The sequence below is a fragment of the Misgurnus anguillicaudatus genome, chromosome 7, assembly GCF_027580225.2.
Source record: "Misgurnus anguillicaudatus chromosome 7, ASM2758022v2, whole genome shotgun sequence".
Taxonomy (NCBI): Eukaryota; Metazoa; Chordata; class Actinopteri; order Cypriniformes; family Cobitidae; genus Misgurnus; species Misgurnus anguillicaudatus.
In genome coordinates this window covers 39,559,439-39,586,470 of record NC_073343.2, presented here as the reverse complement: position 1 = coordinate 39,586,470, position 27,032 = coordinate 39,559,439, and the positions used below count along the sequence as shown (strand labels likewise).

Below are 27,032 nucleotides of genomic sequence, written 5' to 3'. Positions count from 1 at the left end.
ATAGTGGACCTCACCACAACACTTTACAGTTTCAACGCAGCTTCAACCAAAACGATCCCAAACGAGGTCTAAGGGTCTTATCTAGTGAAACAAACGTCATTTTCGTCAAAAAAAGTACTTTTTGACCAAAACTTCTCGTCGTGCAGTAGCCATGAGCTTTAAATATGTGAAACGCACACTTGCGTTCCATTTTAAACAATAAACTGACACAAAAACATGAATTAATATTATTCCACATGTTTCAACAATGTCGAAACGGTCATCTTTCTCCACTTGTAAACACTGGGGCAGTAGTTTTGCATATGTCATGCGTTACCTTTTGAAGTGATAACGTAATATCTAAGGTCACGCTGGTGCATCTCAAGGCTAATGCAAGATGAGAAGTTGTAGTTAAAAAGTACTTTTTTTTTCCGAAAATGACGAGACCCTTATGTCTCGGTATGGATGGTGTTAAAGCCCAATTTTAAACTGCATAGAAACTATAAAGAAAAATCCTGAAATGCTTTCCTCAAAAAACTTAATTTCTTCTTAACTGAACAAAGAAAGACATAAACATCTTGGATGACATGGGGGTGAGTAAATTATCAGAATTGTATAAATTTAATTAAAGTAAAACTAAAACATGACAATATTTTTACAGCATGCATTTCACCTTATCTAATAAAGTTAAGCAATTTGAACTTGTTTAATGAGTTGTTTTTATAAGTTACATCAAGTTGAAATTGTTTAACTTAATTCAATAAGTTTAAGTGCATCCAAAAAAAAACATTTTTTAAGCATCATTGGGCTCTTTTGAATCCACTGTATGTGACTGAATTGTGCAAGGCGCCGATTCCTCTCTCAACACGACAGCTCAGCTGTCACAAGTCTTTCACAGTTGCTTCCCTTATGCCCACACACACACTGAAATACACACTCGACCTCATGCAAACTTTCATTTAAATACTTTTAAATTCAAACCAATAGGATGAGTTGGGATTACATAATTCCCAACAAAAACTGAGCATTTGCACCAGTAAGTTTTCCCCACTAATGACAGTCCGTCTTCTCTCTCAGCAAATATCAGCTACCGGCCATCCTGCTTTCTATTGATACTACAAAAACATATCTGTAACGTACAGGAAAGCATTAAGACCTGCAGTAAGAGTATACAGTATGCATTCTGGGCCATGCACAACATACTGCAGCTCCATGTTGTCAACACAATAACTGTAAAGTTGTGGCCAGCCGTGTCTTAGTTACAGTACTGCCCATCACCGAAAATAACACGGCACCTTTGAATGTAGGTCAGACGCACTGCCAACATGTTAGAAGTCTCCTGACACACTGAATCAAAAATAAACAGTAATGCATGAGCCAACTATGCTACAGCGCTCAGAACGTGCAAAGAATCATGGCCACAGCGCACCACACATACAGTCATGCAAAATTACAAATCGGTTTAAAAAAATTAATTCATATCATAGTTTGTTGATTTAGGGAATGGGTTAAGTCTGCTATAATCTAAAGAACAGAGTAAACATGGTACCTGCCTGGGCAGAGAAAGTGACAATGGAAGAGGTGTAAAGCTGCCCTTTAACATCACGTGACCCTCGAGCATTGTTGACCCGAGCACATGGACATAAACATACAGACACTCCCACGTAATTCACACTTACATGCAAACTTCTTCACAGAAAAAGTTTACCTACAGAGTAAAACTTAACCCTTCAACTTTTTAAACTTAAAATGTGATGTGCAGTAATCAACTTAAATGACATTGAACGCAAAGCCACAAAGAGTATTTCAAACTATCTTACCGGTGTCCGAAACTGCGAGCGTGTCAGATTCGTCCTCTTACCAGCTTGCGAGCTGATGTTAAACACAATGAATCAAAGCGAATCCGAAGTGTGCGTCTGTTTCAGTGTATCACTGATGTGTGTCTGATCTGATGTCATATACTGTATGACAGATCTAAGCTATCATACTGTCTGAACTGGTCTGTTACTTCCATTATCTCTCTCTCTCTCTTTCTGTCTCTCTCTCTCTTCCTCTCGAGGAGGGGCTCTCTCATCACACTTAGGGGCTATTTTGGGACTTGACCTCTCCCTCCCTCGTAAAGCCCTCGTGCCGCTGTCACTGTCTAACACACCAGCATGGACAGATGCTGGGGGGAATGAGAGGGGTAGGGCATTCGAGGGGTATCTGGAGAGGGAAGGTCATTGCAATGTGGCTTGCATCAATGCCAGTCATAAGTTACAAATTTTTGATATGTACTGAACAAATGTAAATTAAGTTGTATGGTAAATACATTTGCAGTTTACAGTTTAATTTAAAGCATTACAAATTATAAGTTTTATCATTATGTATGTTCCCCGAGGATCGAACCAAAGACCTTTGCATTGCATAGCTACAGGAACAAAGAATGGAATAAGTGAAATGAGTTTTAAATTGCATAATTTAAAGCATGTATATGTACTTATAAGATTTAAAGGGACACTCCACTTTTTTTAAAAATATATGCTTATTTTCCAGCTCCTCTAGAGCTGATTTCCGGGGCTGGCGCTACCACTTTTAGCATAGCTTAGCATAATCCATTGAATCTGATTAGACCATTAGAATCCCACTAAAAAATAACCAAAGAGTTTTGATATTTTTCCATTTAAAACTTGACTCTTCTGCAATGAAATTACGCAGTGCCTGAAAATAGTCCCTTGCTATTGAAAGTTACTAAGAGGACTATTTTCGGCACTGCGTAATATCATTACGCCTGCTGCAGCCATGTTATGGCAGCAAAGTCCTTGATTATTACGCCAGAATGAGAGTATAGTTCCTAACCATATTTGCCTAGAAAATCACAACTTTTAATTTTCCGTCGGTCTTAGTACATGATGTAACTACAGAAGAGTCAAGTTTTAAATAAGAAAAAATATCAAAACTCTTTGGTTATTTTTAGCACAATGCTAATGGTCTAATCAGATTCAATGAATTATGCTAAGCTATGCTAAAAGTGGTACCGTCAGCCCCGGAAATCAGCTGAATGGATTCCAAAATAGTAAAAGTCAAATGTTTAACTCTAGGGGAACTGGAAAATATTTTTTTTAAAAAGTGGAGTGTCCCTTTAAGAGGGGTTGTGTAGATACCTAATTACACAGTATCATGCACGGTACAGTCGAGATCAAAATACCGTAGTATTACCGTCTGATATCATGTGTAATACCCCAGATTGAATACTATTCCAACTTGAAAAATTAGCTTTGTATGCTGTACTTATTGTTCACATAATGTTAAAAGTTTCCCTGTTAACTTATAATCAGGTCATTTTGGATGAAAGTGTTTGCAAAATAAATAAATGTAAATTTTGTGTCGGTACTGACAAAGCATAATTTTTAAAGAAAAACTAGCAGTTAAAAGTTAATGTATAAAGATTTTCTAGGTTATGACTTAAAGGTACAGTACGTAAGAAATGAATATCAATCAATCATAAAATGGCCCTGATATTTTACTAGACATTAAGAAATAATTTTCAAATACATGGTCTGGCCAGGATATTGTCATTTAAAAAGTGGAGTTGCAGCCCTCAACTGATGTTTATGTTGTCATGTTGTGTATTGGCCACCAGTTGTGTGATTGCAGTACCAGTTTTGGCCACAATCCTACATACTGTTCCTTTAAAAAGAAATATGAAATGTTCAAATAGTTACAGGTTAGCACTTACAAGTATTAGTTATGCTTTAAAACATATCTGCACAGACTTTACTGACGTCTGTGTTGATTTTTGGGGTAAATCTGCTAAATGGATTTAAACCGCTGCCCTTTTAACTCTTAATCTCAAAATAAATAAATTAGCCTAAGCATGCAAGAAACAGGAACTAGTGTGTAGATATTTCTTTCTGCTAATGGAATGCCACAAACTTTTCAGGATATCATGTAAAGAAATGTCCCAGCATGATCCGTTATTCTGTACATTGCCGTCTCTAAATCTCTCTGCAGAAGTGTTGACAGATGAGGAGACTGAATTCCCTGAATTCTCGAGATGACATCATTCTAAATAAACATGCACATGCACTCATCTGATCTCAGCCGGGTAAAAATACTGATGTAAGAAATACTGGCTCATTGCGCGTGCGTATCAAATCACAAGTGTCTGTGTCTAAACCTGTTTTACATTCATGCATTGGGCAGACGCTTTTATCCAGTGCATTCAAGCATTTTATCAACATGTGTGTTCCCTGGAAATCAACCCATGACCTTTACGCTGCTATCACAATGCTCTACCAATTGAGCTACAAGAACAAGCTTTATATGTGTGTTTGAGTCATATGTAGCCTGTGTATGAGCGAGTTACGTGTGTGAATATATAATGTAATCTATGAATGAGGGTGTGTCTCTCTGTAGACATTGTTTTACGGGTGCGTCTCAATGGGGAATGTGGACACCACAGCTGTGTGCTTATCCCGCTTACACACACACACACACGCTGATGTCTATTAGTGTATCCTCGCTCTCAACATTTTATAGACAACTGTTAGTGCAGATCAACAGCACTGGAGCCTTTCTAATATAACACTAACACTACATCTACACATTGCATACTGTTATTTACGAATACATATTTATGCATATTCAACATTGCACACTGTATATATTCATATATCTGTCTATTTGTGGTCCTTATAATGTTTTTTTTATGTGATGTTTTTAAACTCTCACCCCCTAAATGTGTTAGGATATCAATAAAAACATACTGTGCAAAATTTTGAATTGTTCTTACAATATCTACAGGTTGCTCAAAGCCTTTGAATATTTCCAAGAATATTGCAAAAAACTGTACCATTTAAAAACACACAACACATATAAAACTTGCTTGTTGGAGGGTAACTTTGTTCCAGCTATTTCAGTCTCTTCTGATCCGAGTAACAATATAGCGGACTTGCATCGTGTTGCTTCAGCCATTGTCTCGGTGTTTATTGTCTATTGTGTTTCATTCAAATTAAAGCTTTCTTGCTTTGAAAGACATATCACAACTAAAACAAAAGTTTAATTGCAAATAAGTCCATTGCTGCCATAAGTAAATATTATTAAACAATTATACATGCTAGCACAAAGTATCACATTATACGCCAATGTGTTAAACTTCAAAGGTCTTGAGCAACCTCTAAATATTAATTAATACTGAAAAAAAATTGCCCTATTTATTTATTTATTTATTCAAACATATATATTACCGTGGCCATAGATGGATGAACAGACAGAAAAACACTCAGACAGACAGACATATAGATTTAAAAAATAAGGACCACCCTAATCTATATGTCTGTCTGGCTGGCTGTTTGTCTGTCTGTTCATCCATCTATGGCCGCGGTTCTCAACTCAAGTCAGAAAGTGATACAAAAGTGTTTCAGATATACAAACGTCTTTATTCTGCCTCATGTTACTATAGAAATGGTGCAATAAACATTAAAATAAATAATATCTACTGTAAATTATTTGTATTGTATTTGATATTACACTGTAAAAAGTGAACAATTGTATCAACTTAAAAAATTACTTTAATTGTTTTTTTTTCAACTTATATTTTTAAGTGAAAAATGTTAGTTTAAAAAACTTTTTTTAAGGTTTTTATGAATTTAATTAATTTTGATGATACAACTTTTCAATTTTTACAATGTATCATTAGACATAAATAAATAAAACTTCATTTGACAAATATTCCAAAATGGATGTCTATGGCATGTGGCCCCCTTGTATCCCTAAAACTTAAAATTTGAATTAAACGAAACCTTTATAAAATGTATTGCTGTTAGCTAGTAGTTTTAATTTTCTACGGTTTCATTACACATGATTTTATGATAAATTAATGTATTTTATAAAATGTAATAAAACTGGGGCCCTCCTGGCACATCTCTGTTTGAGAACCACTGGTTTATTATAGTACTGTATGTGTTTTTGTAGATGGCATATACGCAAACCACAGTACATTACCACATTTTTGCACTAGATGGCACTGTACACTTGAAAGTCACAGCCAACATACAAAGTATTAAAATAGACAGCTAGAATCTGTCAGACAAAATGAAATTTAAAATAATAATAATAATGGAAGTCAGTGTCTGATTTATACATAATATCCCAAATCACAGAAACCAGTCCTTAACCGTCTGTGTCCTCTTTAAAGGGGACATATCATAAAAATCATGACTTTTTTCATGTTTAAGTGCTATAATTGGGTCCCCAGTGCTTCTATCAACATTGAAAATGTGAAAAAGATCAACCCAGTAACTTAGTTTTGGTAAATCATTCTCTGCAAGCATCCGAAAAAAATAAATAATTGAAATTTGGCTCCCATTGTGATGTCAGAAAAGTATAATACTGCCCCTTAATCGGTATTATCCAACCACAGCACTGCAATTTAGTCATTTTCATTTAAAAGGACACACCTAAACCGACACATTTTTTTGCTCACACCTACAAAGTGGCAACTTTAAACATGTTATAATAAATTATCTATTATGGTATTTTGAGCATGAACTTCACATACGTACTCTGGGGACACCAAAGATTTATTTGACATCTTAAAAAAGTCTTGTGAAATGTCCCCTTTAAAAAATGTAGAAACCCAGATTAAATTGACATTTAAATTTGTCTTGTGTTATGTGTATATATGGTTGAATCGACAATTGAAACTTGACTCGTCTTAAAAGTCACATAGATTATAAAAGCCATAAAAAGTTGGTAAATAATTCATAATTAAAAGGAAGTGAAAGATGACTAATTCTTACGTTGTTATTCTGATTAGATGAATTGGAAAACGGGTGATAAAGGTGCTGATTGGATAAGGTTTTCAAGATAATTATAATTATCAATACACAGGCGAGTATTTTCTTACAAGGGAGGTGGGTGTCTGATGATCATGATGCCTTTTCGACAAAATACGGTTGAACTATAAAATGGTACCATATAACAGTTTATAAATTTGTCTTCACGCTGAGACTTAAAATTATTAACTGTAATGTCTTTTTATTGCAAAGTATATTTGTCTTGGCCAGATTTTTTGCAAGGAACAGTCGCGTGATATCTTCCCTCAGAAACAATTCTGTTTTTTCATGAAAAACGCATGAAAATGTTACATGAAAAACACAATAAATGGAATATTATGTTATTGGTATCAATAAAAATATTAATTTATATTGATTGGTGTGGCACCATTGCCATATCACATTTTGCCTAAAAATTCTGAAGTATAATTGCACAAAATGAATTATTTTGATGCAATTTTACCTATAGCTGTAGCTGTATTTTGAAAACGGGAGCCAATTTATGTACTTAATTTTTTTCTTTATTACTGACCCAGTTCTGCTCAAATTAAGCTACTTTAATTTCCAAAGCTTTCTCCATGTAGACCCATGTGTTATGTCGCAGGATGTATTCATGTTTGATAAAAAGTAAGGAAGAGAGAATGTGAGTCACTGATGTGGACGCTGGGCTCTCTTATACTCAATCTGATGTGTGATGCTCAGACTGACTCATTGTCTGCTGATACTGAACACAAAGAGTTCAGTCACACACACAAAAAAAAAAACACTGAATTCAGCAAGAAACACACAGGATCCTTCATAGCAACAATACAAAGAGGGATTTTCCGACAGTCCAACAGAAGCAGAAAAAACATCTCAACCAGCCAAAGACAACATATAGCCAAGCTGACTTAAATAAACAACATAGATCTCTTTTAAAAGAGCTTTAACTGTATTTGTAACGTGGCATTTCTATGGGGCTTTTTAGGAAATACATAAGATAAGATAAAGAATAATGTTTAAAACCCTATTAACACAGCACCAGAAAATTTCCGTAAAATGGTTTATGTGTGAACACAAACCTTGTCCTGTAAATGTTCTCGCTCCCGTAAAGAGGGCCTAGTAACATTGCCATAACATTTACAGAACACATCTTGTGTGAACAAAAGGCAAAAACAATGCCGTAAGGGGCGTGCCGTAGTGAGGATGCACGTGTCATCGCAAGAAGTCATCGCAACAAGAAGTTATGGTTTAGCTCTTTGACACAATGATTTAAACGCAGATCAACATTAACAATGAGAAATCTCATAAACTGGACTGAACAGAGATCAGGGAGCTCGTCACTCTGAAGCTGAGATCATTCATGCGCTCCTTATGATCTTGTCATAAACAAAAATGCATGTTTTTTGAGACAAAATCATGGATTTTTGGAAAAAACCTACCAAGTGCAGGACTTTAAATGGACACTTCATTTTTTTTTTAAATATTATCATTTTCCAGCTCCCCTAGAGTTAAAGATTTGATTTTTACAGTTTTTGAATCCATTCAGCTGATCTCCGGGTCTGGCGGTACCACTTTTAGCATAGCTTAGCAAAATCCATTGAATCTGATTAGACCATTAGCATTGCACTAAAAATAACCAAAGTTTCGATATTTTGCCCATTTAAAACTTGACTCTACTGTAGTTACATCGTGTACTAAGACTGCAACCCAGTATCACAAAATTACGTACCTACAGTATAGTCACGTAAATTCTTGGAAATTCACGGAAAATCTGTTCCGTTACACTAGCTGCGTTTACATGGACATTTGTAATCCGTTTAAATTATCAATCTGAACAAAATGCTCCATGTAAACACCTCAATCGGACTAAAAAATGCCAATCTGATTAAAAATCTAATCCGCTTGTTAGGGATGGTTTATACCTTTTGTAATCCGCTCAAAATGACATGTATACACTTGATCGGATGGATAACTGAAACTGGGACGCTCTGCGCATGTGCCATCTTTTCTTTTTTTAATGGCGGTTGGCAAACCCACTGAAGGGGCATTTCCGCCACCAACAGGACGGGAGTGTGGAGCATATGCACACGCGCAATGACGTAGAATTGCCGTAATGACATGTGACGCAAATAACTCGAGTTTGTTTTGTTCAAGGAAGTCAATTGAAGTGATTGTCCCCATAAAGTGATACAAGACAGCGTTGTCCGGTCAGTCCATGATTTATTCTCTGATCTACAAACGTGTGTGTTTGGACTCGCTCTCGCGAACGGTCTCTGCACCACTGCGTGAAGTAAAATATGCTTTTTGGGCAGACGTAAATGGGTGTTTTTGCTGCTGCTCTATAATCAGTGAGGCACCGAGCAAATCTTGAAACAGCGTGAAACTATATTTGTGCAATGTGCGCATGTCAAATGATCAAATCTGATGTAAATCTTGTGTCATATAAACACGCACATCAATCCGATCACATTATTAAGTGGTCATGTAAACGCTATGATAGGATTTATTAATCGGAAGGATTTTAATCCGATGGAGGCAAAATGTGTACATGTAAGCGTAGCTACTGACACGCTTTTACGCCTTTTTGTGTGAACATGTCACGCATTTCTGTGTACGTGTCACTGTCACTTATTGGTTACTCGACTGTTTTCTCCTATTTTCTTATCATTGTCGCTTCGGTTTGGGGTTAGATTTACATAAAATAACATCCTTACCCAAACCCAACTCTAACCCTAATGCCAGACGACAATGGATTAAAAATCATAAAATATAAAAAAAATCATGAAAAAAGGTATAAACCAATACTTAAAGTGATTTCCTAACGCAAACACCAAATCTAACCCTAAACCGAAGCGTCAATGGCATGAAAATAGGACAAAACAGTTGAGTAACAAATGTACGTGACTATAGGTACATAATTTCGTGATACAGGGTTATAGACCGACAGAAAATTAAAAGTTGTGATTTTCTATGCAGATATGGCTAGGAACTATACTCTCATTTTGGCGTAATAATCAAGGAATTTGCTGCCATTACATGGCTACAGGAGGCGCAATGATATTACGTAGTGCCGAAAATAGTCCCCTTAGTAACTTTCAATAGCAGGGAACTATTTTTAGCGCAATGCTAAATGGTCTAATCAGATTCAGTGGATTATGCTAAGCTACGCTACAAGTGGTAGCGCAAAACCGCTATATGGATTCCAAAACGGTAAAAATCAAATGTTTAACTCTAGGGGAGCTGGAAAAATGTGCCTATTTTCAACAATAGTGGAGTGTCCCTTTAAAAATATTACGTGTCTTTATGGGTTCTTTACAGTATGTGTATGAATGCACACACAGATTCTGGAAAATCATTGGCAGTGTGAATTTACCAAAAATCGAATGATCTCGGATGCATGTTCCGTGTATCTTCCATAATCTCTCTGTGAAAAGAGCTTAAAGGTGCAGTGTGTACATTTCAGCGGCATCTAGTGGTGAGGCTGCGAATTGCAACCAATGGCTCAGTCCACTGCTCACCCCTCACTTTTGAAACGCATAGAGAAGCTTTGGTAGCCGCCACCGGAAAAACATGTTATCGTTGGAGACAACTTGGTAAAAAAAGTTTATCCATTAAGGGCTTCTGTAGAAACATGATGGCACAAAATGGCGACTTCCACGTAAGGGACCCTCAATGTATGTAGATAAAAAGTCTCATTCTAAGGTAATAAAAACATAATGGTTCATTATAAAAAGGTATTTATGCACCCCTAATGATATAGTTTTGTATATTATTTGCATTTCTGTCAAGAGATTCTTCTAAAAATTACACACTGCACCTTTAAGACTACAGTTGATATGGCCTAATGTTTGTTACGATCTCACTTAACATTGTAACCATAAAGATGTAACTACAGTGGTAATAGTTAGGTAGTAAACCACAGAGTAGGTTTGTATGTGTATGTGTTTTATTAACATGACTTGAGACTTTAAAATTCCGATGATACGTAGTGCTGAGCAAAGATTAATTGGGATTAATCGCATACAAAATAAAAGTGTATGCAAAAAATTTTGGCATAATATATGTGTGTGTACTGTGTGTAATTATTATGTATATTTAACCACACACACACACACACACATATTTATTTCAGAATTTTTTTATTATTATAAATATAAAATTTAATATAAAATTAATATAAAATATTTGTGATTAATCGCATACAAAATAAAAGTGATTTTTGGCATAATATATGTGTGTGTACTGTGTGTAATTATTATGTATATTTAACCACACAACCATATATTTATTTCAGAATTGTTTTATTATTATAAATATTAAATTTAATATAAAATTAATATAAAATATTTTTTATTTATTTATAATATAGAATATATAAAAATAACAATAAATAAATGTATATACCCATATAAATGTTTCTTAAATATATACATGAATGTGCGTTTATTTATATATACATAATAATTACACACAGTACAAACACTCATATATTATGGCAAAAATCACTTTTATTTTGTTGCGATTAATCGCGATTAATCTTTGCCCAGCACTAAGACAAATCGTCCCTTCAAAATCTCCATATTTTGTCATATTTATTTTTTGTCATAAATTATTATTATTGGCATCCTGATCCAGAAGTTTGTGGCATAACCCAACTACATTCAAAATGCCATAAATAGTTACAAGGCAATGGTGATGTGCATGTCATATGACTACACCACTATGACATCTCACATTGAGACACAATGCTCTTACCTTGAGTTGTACCAGATGCACATCCACGTGTTTATTAATGCTGTCCTGCTGCACAGAGTGTGTGAGATCTCGTACTCTTTCCGTCGTGGCCCTCAGCCAGGTTTCTATCTCTGGCAGGTGGAGCACAACCTTCCAGTCGGCCCCTGTGTGCAGCGGTGGAGGCTTCTGGTACCTGCTGTAGCGATCTTGTTTCTGGGTCATCCTATCCTCGCTACCGCCGGGCCCGCACAACTCTGGGTCATCGTGCTTATCCGGGCCGGGTTCAAGGGTAGGGGTCACAGAGGTTATCATAGGGGAAGAAGCCTCACTGGCTACCGGCGATATGGCGATGCTCATGGCGAAACACAGCGCAGTCCTGAGTAGGATGGGGATTTTTGGTTTAGCTGCACAGAAGGAGACAAAATAAAAAATTGTCTTAAAAAAGTGTCTTAAATGTTACTCTGTCCTTTGAGAAATGGTTAACTATTATAATGTTAATGCTCTTAAAGGGATAGTTCACAAAAAAAATGAAAATTCTGTTATCACAATTACTCATCCTTAAGTTGTTTCAAACTTGTACACATTTCTTTGATCTGCTGAATACAAAGCAGATCTGGGGCACCATTGACTTCTAAAAAAATACTATGGAAGTCAATGGTGCCCCAGATCTGTTTTTTTATATTTTCTAAATATCTTCATTTGTGTTCAGCAGAACAAAGAAGTCACATTAGTTACTGTAACAAGGATGTGAATCATGAATGATGTAGTCATCATTAGAGTTATATTGTACAGGTCACAATCAGCAAATGAGGTCATTTTCCACTCACACAAAGACATGTGATGGTAAAAACATTAGTCTAAACGTTAACAATGATGATCCGTATGAGGTTATTTCACCAGCAATGAATATCTAGGCTACTGCAGAAAGGAAGTCAGCGATTGGAAATCAATATCGTGAATGATCCGGTGTGTGTGTGCGTACGTGCATGCGTGTGTGTTTAATCTGCTGTTTCAGCAGTATGTGACACTCTCGCACAAATAACACCGCAGTAAAACAATGAATTATTTATGACTTATTAACATGACTTTGTGCCATTTACAGCTCAGACATGCTAAAGCAGAAATTATAAACTGATTCGTTGGAATGATGACATTAAACCTGAAAAGGTTGAGATTACGTTTGCTCAAATGTGTCTGCAAATTTGTCTAAACAGTCTGTAAATCTGCATCATGAGAAACAAGCACGCAGATGTACGGGTTAATGGATTACAAGTGATCAGCGTATCACATGCATGTGTAATGTACATTTAAAACATGACTTCGGGATCTACTGTATTTTTGACTGCAAGCTGGTTATGTCTGCTTCACGAACAAATCGTTTAATTTAATTCATTCTTTTTTTTTGTAGATCACAAAATAGTGGTCGAACCAAACTTTTTACTCGGTCCCACTCCCAATATTTGGCTATACAATTGTAGATATACAAGTAGTTTACATTAGAATCCATAACAGAGAACTTTCTGTGACACTGAATTGAATGGGATCGAATCAACTCCATGTACTGTGCATGTTGTCCATTTTTTATGAGTGGACCGACAATAAACACTGCCCGCAAATGTGTGATCTCATGAAACGAGCAATCAAATTTCCCATGTCCGTTTCTGTCTGGACATATAGATGGTCTTAGTATTTTTAAAGGGCATTTTTACAGTAATATAAGTCTCTGATGTGCTTAGGATGTGTCTGTGGAGTTTCAGCTTAAATTACCCCATATATAATTTGCTATAGCATGTCCAAATTGCCCCTATTTGCACAATGCGCTGTTTTCATGTCTGTACCTTTAAATGCAAATGAGCTACAGCTTCTCACTCCCTTTGCAACATACAGTGAGTGCTTTTGTTAGAAATTAATCTGATTAATATCTCCTTATCCGTTTACATATACAGTCGAAATATATATATCTCCCAATGGGTTTTTTCCTCCTAGGACTTGTTTCCCTCCTTGCTTAAAAAGTCGGGAGGTTTTTCTCCTAGGGGAGATTTTTCTCCTAGGGGAGATTTCAACTCCAGGGAGTCAGCCGACATTGGCTCTACTTAGCACCCTCTTCTATACGTTACATTATTAATAGGCTCGCTTGTAAAGTTTATTCATAGCCGTTGTATTTTGCTACTTATGTTGTCTGTCGATTTTTCTTTTTTCCCTGGCTTCTATTAATGTAAAGCTGCTTTGAAACAATTACCAATTGTGAAAAGCGCTATTTATAAAAATATATATATATATTTATATAACAATTGAATACAATCTTCTGAGACAATATCTTTAGCAGCATTAATGGTACAATGTGCTAACAAAAACATTTAGAAAAGCTTTTGTGTAAAATTAACCAGTCAGTCAGTGGCCGTGGGCGGGGCTTTGTTTGTGTGACATCACATAAGTGAATCAAAACAGCATATTTAACTCTTTTCCCGCCATTGACGAGTTATCTCGTCATTTAAGAGAAAACATTTGCATAAAAAAAGTGTTTTTTGTTAATCTGCAATACTGCGATTATCCACTAGATGTCCAAGTTACCCAATTTATAAAACAACTGAAGCAAAAATGTTATTAACTAATTTAAAACGCTGTGTATGTTTTGATAATTTTTCTGAATCTTATCTCTAACAAAATTCCTTCAAAAAAAGCACATTTTCAGCTTTTTGCTAAAAAAATTTACTTTTAAAGAAAATACCCATATTTAAGAGTTTATAAGCAGAGAAAAAAATATAGATAGGATGAAACATTTTTTTACCATTTTGTTTGTTTGTTTATTGTTTGGTTGAAAGCAGAGGGTCTGTTCTTTTATTTGATATATTTGTATATTTATATATTTTAGAAGAAAATTTTCTTGGAAGGCATTTTGTGAAACTTTTGTGAAAATCACAAAAAAAATTCTGGCGGGCAACTTTTCAAAATATGGCTGGCGGGGAATGAGTTAATAAGACTGCTTTGGTATAATGGGGATTAAAAAAGAGTAGATTTTATTCGTTGTAGGGTTGTTGTGTTTACACACTGCCGACACACATTTATGTCCAAACACCTTGTAAAAATGGATTTTGCATTTAATACATCATGCAAGTAGCTTAAAACATCTTTCTCATCAATAACTAAAGCATATATGTAATCGTTCTTTGAAATAAATGGATGCAAAATGGCTGGATATATGATAACAATGTACTGTATTCTCGGTTCACATTCATGTTACTCCTTTATGCAGAATGTCCTTGTGAATATATCGGTGCTGCCGTCTCTCTATGTTCGCTTTATGTATTTCATGCTGAGCGCTGGTTTAGATAAATAAGTCAACTGTAATCAATACAGACATGTACAGCAGGACTGGGGTTAAATAACAGCCGTGTGAGATGACTTCAATCTCTGCAGAGTGCTGCTTTAGTGATCCCATAACTCCACATTAAACCCTCTAACTGCATTTAAAACCTATTTCCAGTCAGCCTGTGATTCACTATGACTGGCACTATGACTTGAATAATAGTGAAGCTGTTCCACATGAAAGAGAGACGGGGAGTGACCCCATCTACAGTGAAAGAGAGGTGCAGAGATTAAACCGAAATTAAGTCTCAAACTGTGCTTAAATTTGCCAAGAGACCAAAATAAATCTAAACAAGTTATATAAGCTTCACCAAGACAAGCGTCACTATCAATTAAAAAAATTGGCTATTAAAACGGACATCTAGCACAAATAAAGGAAATATGTCAGTTCACTTACTTCCGCGTTCGAAAATAAGGTGGATGGTACCATTTAAAATTAGCTTGAGTAAAGCTCTACTTAGCTATATGATCTGACTTTATGGCAAAAGTTGTTTGTTTCTATTTCTCCTAAGACATTTTGGGAGTAACATCCGAGACAAAAGTGGTACTTCAATCAAACTTTACAGTAGTTTACCGTATGAATGAGAACCTCTGAGAAACACAATATTCCTCTGAGCTGACCACTTTGCAGATTAAAAGAGAGAATAATGAGAGATAGAAACATTCACAGTGATGTTCACAGTCTACCATTCAACGTCTTCATGTAAAAATGCATTATAGTCATAAGTAAAGTCTGAATCCAGACAGCAGGGCTGTACTAAAAACACTCAGCTGGTAGTACTTCTCTCTGACCCAAATCCACTGAATTATTTATTGTATCTACAAGCAGACATATTGCTGATGTTTGAACCACCTGCACAAATGTTCTTTATACCTTCCCATAAAAACAGAGCTAAAGTAAGAGGAAAAAAAACAAATAAAACCTACATTACAAGATGATTTTTGCATGCAACACACATACATAGACTTTGAAACTAAAGCATGTCAAATGTTTGAGGTTGAAACACTTTCTCACATCCAAGCAGGACTGAAGGATCTGTTTGGATGACCACTGGCAGATGGGATCGTTCAAAGGGCCTTTAAAGAAACTTTACGTTTATAAATTAATTTCAGACATTTCATCTTTCAAGTTTAAAAGAAATACTGAGCTTACTTTGTTACAGCTAAAGAATTAAAAAACAAATCTTAATAGATGTCACTTTATTATACATTTAAAAATTTAGATTTAACTAATCGATCGACTAATCGTTCGCAGAATAAAAGTTTTTGTTTACATAATATATGTGGGTGTACTGTGTATAATATTTATTTATAAATACTAGGGCTGTCAAAAGATTAATCACGATTAATCGCATACAACATAAAAGTTTGTTTTTGTATAATATATTATGCACTGTGTGTCATGACTCTCAAGGAACGGGACCCAAATGCAAGGTAACGGGTGAACTTAAACGGGGTTTATTAATAACAAAACCGACTACGTGGGGGCAAAAGACAAGACATAAACAGGGAACAATTACCAGATAGCTAACAAGACAATACACTGAACTAGACTTACTGGACTAGACTTGGTTATGAAAACTCTCAAATACAATGGACGTGAAGACAACCCAATCATAAAAAGATACAAAACGATTCAGCACAGGACAAGACACACTGGGGCCTTAAATAGGGAAAACTAAACAAGATAACGAGGGAAGGTCAGGTGAGTTAACCAATAATGAGTAATTAACAGGTAAACAAGGGGGCTTGTAGAGACAAGACACAGCAGCACACAGCAAAGGCCATGTGCTACTACACAAAACATGGGTACCACCACGATCCTGCCACATGACCATGAACAACTAGGAATACTATGACAGACTGGCAGGATCATGACAGTACCCTCCCCTTAAAGGAATGCCACCAGGCATTCCTCAAAAAGGGTACACAAGACCTGGGGCCTTAACCCATAATGAGATCCTGCCACATGACCATGAACAACTATGAATACTATGACAGACTGGCAGGATCATGACACTGTCTGTAATTATTTTGTATATATAAATACACACACATGCATATATGCATTTAAGAAACATTTACATTTTAATATATTTTATATTATATATAAATAAAAAAAAAATATACATAAACAACTTTTTCTTAAATGTATACATGTATATGTGTATTTATATATAGATGATAACTACACGCAAATATATTATATGCAAACTAAAAAACATTTTATTTTGTATGCGATTAATCGCGATTAAACTTTTGACAGTCCTAAGTCGTTTCTCAATACCAAGTACACCAAACTCGGACTTGTGTCCTTCGTAGTTCGAACTTGCAAGTTCATACTCGGAAGAACGAACTCCTGACGCGAAATGCATTCTGGGAACTTCGCTGTCATAAGTCCACACAAATCTCCTCTGATGCATCCTCGATAAAATGGGCAGATCAAGAACATATCCGGGGATTTTATGTGAACTTGGGCTTGATGCGAACTTTGATTTAGAACAGTACTTGGTCCACAACTAGGGATGCATATCAATTAATCGCGATTAATCTACAGCAGAACAAAAGTCTCCGTCCACATCACATATGTGTGTGCACCGTGCACAATAACCCTGCATAGTCAAATGCACACACATGCATGTATATATTTAAGCAATGTTTACATATGTATATACATTTGTATATTTATGTATAATTTATATTATATATATAAATATAAATACTTAGTATATAAATATATTTTTTTCTTAAAATTATACATGCATGTGTGCATATTTATATATACATAATTATTATACACAGTTCACACACATATATGATGTAAACAAAAACCTTTATTCTGCTATAGATTAATCGCGATTAATTGATATGCATCCCTATCCACAACTGATGATGTTTCACAAGTCCACAAGAACACAAGTACAGACAAGAACGCATATTGAGAAACGGCCCTTATAAATACACACACATCCATGTATTTATTTAAGAAATATGTGTATATACATTTTATATACAATTTATATTATATATAAATATAAATATTTATTTTATAAATATACTGTTTTCTTAAAATTAAACATGCATGCGTGTGTATTTATATATACATAATTATTATACACAGTACACCCACATATATTCTGTAAACAAAAACTTTTACTCTGCAAACGATTATTCGCGACTTATCGTTATAGGCAGCCCTAGTTTTAACATTTAACCACTTGAACCCATTTTAATGCCATCTCCTCTTTAATATTTATCTCTGCTTTAGAGCTGTAATATATCAGCCAGGAGTGTATACCTGTAGAAAGGTTAACTTTTACACTGTCTAATGATACAATTTGTGGTTATTAAGTTTTTGCCAGTGTGTTTCTGAGCGGTTATCCACCCTGAAATCTTATTGCATTTTTATTATTTCCAAACAATGAATGTAATTGTTTGAGGAGAAAAACAGTACAATATCTCAACAAACCACACAATTTGAACAGCAGTCAGGAATAAAATTGCTGAAAAGAATGCAAGAAAAAGTAAAGAATGCAAAGCTGAATGTATTATCATTTAGCAATCATCTCTCTCTCTCTTTCTTAAAAAAGACCTTTAACTTTCATATCAGACACTGAGGTCAGAATTAAAATAATGGCATTATTACCTGGTGTTATTACTGTAACTTCATTAAGTCCTGCAGAGTTTATCAGGTAAAATAAAAATAAATCATCATAATTCACATAATCCATGCGCAGAATCACGTAAAGAGGTTCAATAATACCTTTATAGTTACAGAGATAATCACACATGACCAATGAAACAATGAACATGTGACACTGTACCAGCCACATCTGTGAAGGATCAGATAAACTTCAATAATTTATTATACTGACGCAATGACCTTACAACTGTATTACACCACCATTTTGTAGACAGGATGGAGGAATGTTTGTTCTATTATTTATTACACTTTACATTACATCTTTAACAAAAAGAAGAATAAAGGAATAATAATGTGTTATTAAATACATTCATATGTAATGTGTGTAACAAGCACTGTAATGTATGTTTCTACAGTATTTTGTTTTATTTCCTCTTTCACATAATAAATTCTGGATTTATTACTGTCTGGCTGGCAAACAAATTATATGAGCCTATAAAACTGAAACCACATTACAAATGCATAACAGGCTTAAAGGGATAGTTCACCCAAAAATAAAAAAACCTGTCATTATTTACTCATCCTCATGTATGAGTTTTTTATTTTGATGAACACAAGAAGATATTTAATAAATGATGGTAAGCACACAGCTAATTCTAACCATTGACTTCCATAGTAGAAAAAAAACATAAAGGAAGTATTGTGATAAATGATGAAGACGTTATTTTGGTAAACGACGGTAAGCACACAGTTGACTGTACCCATTGAATTCCTTCATATTTGTTTTTCCAAATATGTTTTTTACCAAAACCCCCTATAAAGAAATGATATCAATGTCTACATGTACCTTTTAAAAGAAGAGTTTTTGAAGGAAGCACAAAGCAATATCCTGTGTGACTGCAAGTTTGAATCTGAGCATCACATATACTTGCTATAGGTTATTTTTGACCAATAATGGGTTGGACAGAACACAGCATTGGGTTAAAATTGTCCCAATGCTGGGTTGTTTTAACCCAACTGTTAGGTTAATTTAATCCATTATTGCATAACAACAACCCAACATTGAGTTATTTTTAACCCAGCATGTGTTCTGTCCAATATTTACCCATTATGTGTCAAAAATAACCCAGACATTTTAAGAGTGTAGGGAGTGTTGTTAAAATATTTAAGAAACACAGACAAAGCGTATAAAATGTTATGAAAACAATGTTTTACAATTATTTAAAGTGATAGTTTGACCAAAAATGATATTAAACCCATGATTTACTCACCCGAAGCCATCCAAGATGTATATATCCACTTTCAGTCATTTTAGACAATGTCTTATATCTTCCAGCTGCTAACAGTAAAGTTATGGGGTCCAGCTCCTTTAAAGGAGCATTTCACCCGTAGAAACATTAATCTTTATTGAAAGTGCGTCATATTTGTAGTCGAAATGTAACATGCATTTTGAATTTGGTGCCTATTTGACCGAGAAAAGGGGTGTTTGTAGTCTCACCCCCTCAACAAAGATATTGGACTTCCTTCTTTCAATGATGCAAAATGATGATTTTTACATAATTGAAAGAAGGAAGTGCAACACTGAAATCTGCATTTCTCCTCTTTCAGGGGAAAGTGAGGAAATGATGCATGACCATTCAAAATAATGACTGGGGTTCTAACTATACAAAGCTTAATGCAAATGGGTGAAGTGTCCCTTTAAGTCCAGAAAAATCCAAAAAAATTGCATATATCCTTCCCCAAAGAAATCCAAACGACTCCACGATGATAAACAAAGGTCTTCTGAGGGTAATCCGCGTGGTGTTGTAGAAATATCCATATTTAAAACTTTATAAACGAAAGTAACTAGCTTCCGATAGCGCCGCCATCTTAAACTCCTCTGTATTCAGGAGAAAGTATTAGCGTAGTGTACATACTGTTTTTAGTGACGTATGACAAACTGCATACGATCTCATCTTGAATGCGGACGCGACTGGAAACTAGTTATTTTAGTTTATAAAGTTTGAAATTTGTATATTTCTACAACAAAACGGCGTGGATTACCCTCAGAGGACCTTTGTTTATCATCGTGGAGCCGTTTGAATTTCTTTTGTGAAGGATGGATGCACCTTTTTTGGACTTGAAGGACGTGGACCCCGTAACTTTATATTTGATTAACTGAAAGGTCTAAAACATTTTCTAACATAACTGAAAATGTGTTTGTCTGAAAAATGATGGACATATGCATCTCGGATGGCTTCAGGGTGAGTAAATCATGGGTTTAATATCATTTTTGGCCGAACTATCACTTTGAAGAGGATATATCATTAAAATATTACTTTTTTCCATGTTTACGTGCTATAACTGGGTCCCCAGTGCTTCTATCAACCTAGAAAACATGAAAAAGATCAACCCAGTAACTCAATTTTGGCAAACCATTCTCTGTAAGCATGTGAAAAAAATAGCTCATTGAAATTTGGCTCCACTTGTGATGTCAGAAGGGGATAATACCACCCCTTAACTTGCACTATCCAATCACAGCACTGCCATTTAGTGAAGGGATCAGCTCGTTCGCATTTGCACTTTTAAATGCATTTACCCTGGTAAGATTACAATGGTAAAATCAGGTAATGTGCTCTTGATAAAAGTGCACTGCATCAAAACTGACAGGGTTAAAACATGAGGCCAGACATTGGGCCCTATCATACACCCGGTGCAATGCAGTGCAATGCGCGACGCAAGTGTTTTTTGCTAGTTTGAACCCGGCGCAATTATAATTTTCACGTTTAGCGCCAAGTTGTTTAAATAGCAAATGCATTTGCGCCGAATTATGCGCCCATGGGCGTTCTGGTCTGAAAACGAGGAGTGTTCAGGTGCATTGTTGGCACGTTGCTATTTTGAAGCTTAGTAATATGTGCCTATAAACGGGACGACAATGCGCGTTTGCTTATCAAATAAAGTATTTTTAGAGTACAAACCTTTTCTTGCATATTTGTAAATAATTTTTTGAGATTACACTGATCAAGTAGGCTGTCCATACATTTACAGCAATTAAAAGCCTACTATTTTTACTTCCTTGACTAAAAGAAAACGACTTTTAAAGGTTTTAATACAAAAAACTTAATTTCAATACAAATGAAAACAATGCAATTTTTTAACATCAATCTTAAACTGGTGGTCTTCTTCCTCTGTTTAGCTTTTTCAGTTTACTAAGTCCGTCATCTAAATAGGGAATCGGCATGGTGCGAGTGCTTTTAAAGGGGATGAGAGCTGAGACTCTCATTGGTTTATTGCACGTTATGCCCAAAACACACCCATTACTCATTACGAGAATAGAAACAATCCTTTAGGCCATGTGCTAGGCGCACAAACCATTTCCCAGTCATTAAATTAGCAAAAGTGGATTCGAACACGCGTGTTTAGACCATGCACTGTGCGCTTTATACAATACGCTTAGATCATTGAAATAGGGCCCATAGTCCTAATAATACCTAATAATACTAACAACTAATGTTCTGTCCATCATCTACAAAACAATTTGTCATTGTGTCTGATCAGTGTTGGTAATAACACTTAACCTTAAATCGTCAATAGGGTTAAAGGTCATGGTCTCTAATTCTGCAAGTTCATTACTATTGCTACAACATGACCCTTTTGAACCCCACAAGAGGGAAAATGACATATTTAATCAATTTTATTACAATAAACTATTGTGGTGCTAACCCACGCAAAACCTGCTACCACAATGCTAGGGTTGTGTGTCTTTTAGCCTGTAAAACATGAATGTGCATTTTTGTAAAGCTTCTCCGAAGCAACAAATAGTGTGAAAGCGCTATACACATATATATGTGGTGACTCAGGCAAAATAGACGATTATTATTCTCTACGGCTCAGGTCCCTGCTTAATCATTGTTAGGACTGGGCGGGCGATATTGACCTAAATTCATATCTCAGTATTTTTGGGGATGACTGGCAATATGTGATACATCTCTGTATTTTCTACAAGATGTATCATATATGTTGACATGCAAGTCAAAGCCTCATGAGATATCAATAAACTTTATCAAAACAGCGTATGATGAAAATAAAATTTAAATACAGGGTTTTCCTTACTTTTTGAAAATATACACCTGTACAAAACTCAATATACTACCCAGGTCTTATACAGTTATTGCTATATTCTTAAAGCACATACAGTTATGTGATTTAAGTCTAGTGAGCTGGTTGTGTCAACCATTTGGATTTGTGGTTTCATTAGCACAAACAAAGTTATACAATGTTTGATATTTCCAATAGCAATAGTGATCATCTGACTACTTACGTAAATAAGTAAATACACAATATAATCTGTATTTTTTGAAAGGTGGTATATATTTGGAACACATTAAGAGAACCACTAATATAGATTTGTCACGATATATCAGATAGATAGAGCAGCCAGCTGTTGGTTTTGTTATGAAATACATTTGATTATATTGTGGGTGGCCGGCTGGTGCCACACCCTGGGTCTAAATATTAGATGGCAGCTGCCCTTATTATGTTTGAATGATGACATAGCAAGCGGAAACTATACAGACGCAGGCCAACTGCAATCTACAATACATTTAAAATTAACTCAGATGCAATATCACGATCAGAGAGCTACAGCAGACAAGGCCAACAATATATATATATCATAATCTACAACTGGTTTTAAAGCTGAAACAAATCGTGGTTCGTGGCAGACTTTTACATAGTTTAATTTACATTTAACTCCGTTGTGACGTCTAAAGACACAGAATTTGTCACGTAAGCATGCAAACCTGCACAAACCAACTAGTCAACATTTCAGCAAACTAATGCCAGTCTGTTTACACATGCTGCAAAACCTCAATCTGTACCCTCTGCTTTCTCAATCACAAACCTTAACCCTGCGACAGCAAGCGTTCGGGGTCACCTGGGCTCCGTCACAACAATCTTAAAGAGACGTTTTTCTGTTCTGAGCAAATGGTGCGACAAAAGCAGACAGCTACACAGCATATTCAGGGTCTGTATTAAACAGGGGTCAATGCTTGTTGAAAAGAAGGGTCCGTTACCCTCCCACGCCCCTGCCTTGCACAGTTTCAAACACACACAGACCAGCATTTTAAGCATAAACCCTCATCACCATAATAAAACCAGCATCTCATGGGAGAGGGAGGGGCAGATCTCTCCCAAAACCCAGCGGTGTGGAGATTGTGTGTGCACAAGTGTGAGAGCGCCTAGGGCCACCTACAGCTATCACAGAAGATTAAGACAACTGTAGATAGTATATATGAAGTAAAGATAACATTAAAACATTGGTTTGTTTGTATATACAACAAAAATGCTGCTGTGAGGAACCCTCGTTGTTTTATATTTGTGAGGATCTCAGGGAATAGATTTGTTATGAAGGATGGTCAACATTGACTGCTCCAATCACAATGAAGATTCACTCGTGAATTATGTCTGTACTAAATTTGTTGCTATAGTCTGGGGGACAAAAACACCTTTTCAATTGATTTTTAATCACAATTACCGTATTTTCCGGACTATAGGTCGCATCAGTCAAAAATGTTTTGAAGAGAAAAAAACATATTAAAATCGCTCTGGACTATACTTTGCGTTTATTAAGAAAATGACAATTACTAACAATACAAAACACAGTTACTTTAAAGGGCACCTATTATGCAAAATCCATTTTACAAGGTATTTGGACATAATGTGTGTTGGCAGTGTGTGAACACAACCACCTTACGATGAAAAAATCCACCACCAAAATCCTTGTATTTTTCATCCCCTTTAAACAAAAGCAGTCTTATTACGCATGCCGTTTTGATTCTCTTATCAATGTGAGGTCACTTTGATAAAGCCCCGCCCACTTACAGTCCTGCATTACCATGGTTACCACCCTCAGCGAGTTGTACTCCGTCAACTAGATACTATTGTCTCAGACTGCATTAATCAGATCTATTTTAACTGAAAGCGCTCACTGTCTGTTTGTAAGGAAGTGAGGAGCAGTAGCGTATTTGCATTTAAAGGTACAGACGCGCATTTTTGCTCCCACCCAAATAGGGTCATTTTGGACATGCTATAATAAATGATCTGTGGAGGATTTTGAGCTGAAACTTCACAGACACATTCTGGGCACACCTGAGACTTAAATTACATCTTGTAAAAAGGCCACAATAGGTGACCTTTAAGGGCAGCCTTTAGACTTCACAATATCCCAGCAATAATTTTTTTTCATTTAAAAGATGTAAAATGGCTGTCGAAATACAACCCAGAAGTCTAGGCTAAAACAAGACAACATTTAGGCTGTCAGTGAAAATTGAACAAACGTCTAATGCTTCGTTCACACCAGCCGCGGTAGAGGCGTTTAGCGCAGCGCGGTAGATGCGAATCCGCCTCATTCGCGCATCTAGTTCGCATGCATGACACAAATTGACGCGCAAATTACGTGAATTGATCGTTGCCATTAGAAAAATCTGAACTTTGGAGGAAAATCACGCCGTGTTAACCAATCAGGAGCTTGTTCTAGTATTGATGTGATTACAGGAAGCGAGTCGCCGAAGCCCCTCCCACGACGCGAATTCCGTGTGAATGTCTCCAATGACTAGAATTTCATGCGCGGCTTTCACGCGCAAATGAAGCGAGTACACTCAAAATGTTCAAGCGTCCAAACTACGTGCGAATAGAGCATTTTTGCTGCCTCTACCGCGTTTGGTGTGAATCCAGCATAACTCTAACCATAGCCAAAAGATTAATTAAATAAACTAAACTAAACACCTTGTAATCCCTGTTGATTTTGCTTACATGATGGATTATAATACATCTCGCAAGATATTTTGGCAAAATGACATGTAACCAAATTCAAAGTTAATTTTGACCATAAGTGGGTAACTCATAGTCAGACTATATTAGGTATATAGTTAACCTAGATGATGAAATGACGGCTATTGCTTGCTGGAATCATATGGGCTCTCAATAATGTCCAAAACTGAAACTATACTTTTATTTCTGTGATGCACAACTAAATTTAACCTTGACATAGAAAGCTTGTAAAATTGTAAACAAAAGGTAACAATCAAATGAACAAGATGTTGAAGAGTATGCCCTCATGTATCACAAATCAAATAATCAAATTTTGGACATATTATCTCAAACTAACGGCTCCTGTATGCAAAATAAACAAAATGCTAGGTTTGGTCAAATATATATTTAACCCAACAGCTGGGTTAAATTTTTGACTCAAAGCTGGGTTGAAAATAGCGTTTTAGTGTATACTGTGTATACAGTTAAATAAGTACTTCATATAGCGTATAATGTGCCTCTATTTCCTTTTCCACCAGGCCAATGAATTCTGATTCACATTCTAAATCTGCAGTGCATCACCACCACACCTTGGCAAACACACATGCTTGATGTTTCAGAGCATCTGTCCAACAAGATCACCTAAGCTGACCAGGGCGTATGTCTGAGCACAAGGTGATGATGAGACAGCGAAACCATGACCAAGCAATGACACAGGCGTGCTCACTGGACCACATAGACAGAGATCTGTCCATGAACCAGCAAATCCTGCATTCCCCACCCTGCAGCACCGAGTACAAATGGGACATGTACACAAGCACGCTTAATACAAACACAGACGTGAGGCTGTTGAAAGAAAACAGCAGGCCACGCTTCCGCGTGCGGTGGGTGAAGAAATCACACTCACATTCCTGTCCTTGTAGACAGAAATAGCTATATTGAAAAAGTAATCAACCCCTCCCCGGGCTTTGCGGGGGCTTTAATGTATACGTTTGTCCCCCTTATGGATTATACTATTTGTGTATGCAGCTGGTCCATCCTATGCAGGCCACTTTAACAAAGCAACGTGCCATACCATTCTCTCATAATCCTTTAATTTTCCATCAGCTGGACTAAAATACAATAAAGCTACCTGATTCAATTCTAGTCTGGCTTTAAAAATAGTGCAACCGGTAGCTCACAATAGCGAAAGATAAGAGCCGGGTACTTACCATAACACTACTCCATTTTTCCTTACAGTGCGGTGTGTGAGGGAGGTGCCTGCCTGCTATACTGCAGCCCTCGCTGGACGGATGCTGATGATGTAGCGCCTTTCAGGAGAGCAGATCGGTAACCTTGGAAACTGAGAAGTGATGGAGTGGCCTTGCTGTGCTGTGATTGGCTGGAAAGGGGTGGTGCTCCCACTGTGGGGACCCAGGGGGCGTGACTACACATAAGAGGAGAGGAAACACAACTGTGTGAATGTAGATGCTATCGGAGATAGTGGTGTCCTTTTAGTGTGCATTAACACGCAAAAGCACATGGACACACGTTTAAATACACACATGAGAGAAATATTTAATACATATATAATATATTTGTATTATATTCACAGCTCTACATTTAGTATAAAATATATGTTTTATCTGTAACAATTGTTTAAACGTTGTATCTCAGCACTTTTGCTATTATTGTCTCCTGGGATAAATCGGTTCGTTGTTCTCATCACTTTAGTCGCTTTG

The 27,032-nt window shown here is 36.0% G+C and overlaps 1 protein-coding gene across 2 annotated transcripts in view; it reads right to left on the bottom strand.

Moving 5' to 3' along the window:
- The window catches only part of akap6 (A kinase (PRKA) anchor protein 6), a 167,901-nt gene extending 141,240 nt beyond the window's left edge, over positions 1-26,661 (bottom strand). Inside the window, exons 1-2 of one of the 2 annotated variants that reach the window (XM_055171832.2) lie at positions 26,523-26,661; positions 11,535-11,917 (exon numbers count right to left, since the gene is read on the bottom strand). In XM_055171832.2, the coding sequence (XP_055027807.2) occupies positions 11,535-11,870 (336 nt within the window). In that variant the 5' untranslated portion in view covers positions 11,871-11,917; positions 26,523-26,661. Of the gene's footprint in view, positions 1-11,534; positions 11,918-18,525; positions 18,668-26,522 lie in introns of those variants that run through there. The other variant, XM_055171831.2, reaches the window with a different exon arrangement.
- Positions 26,662-27,032: the final 371 nt, after the last annotated feature.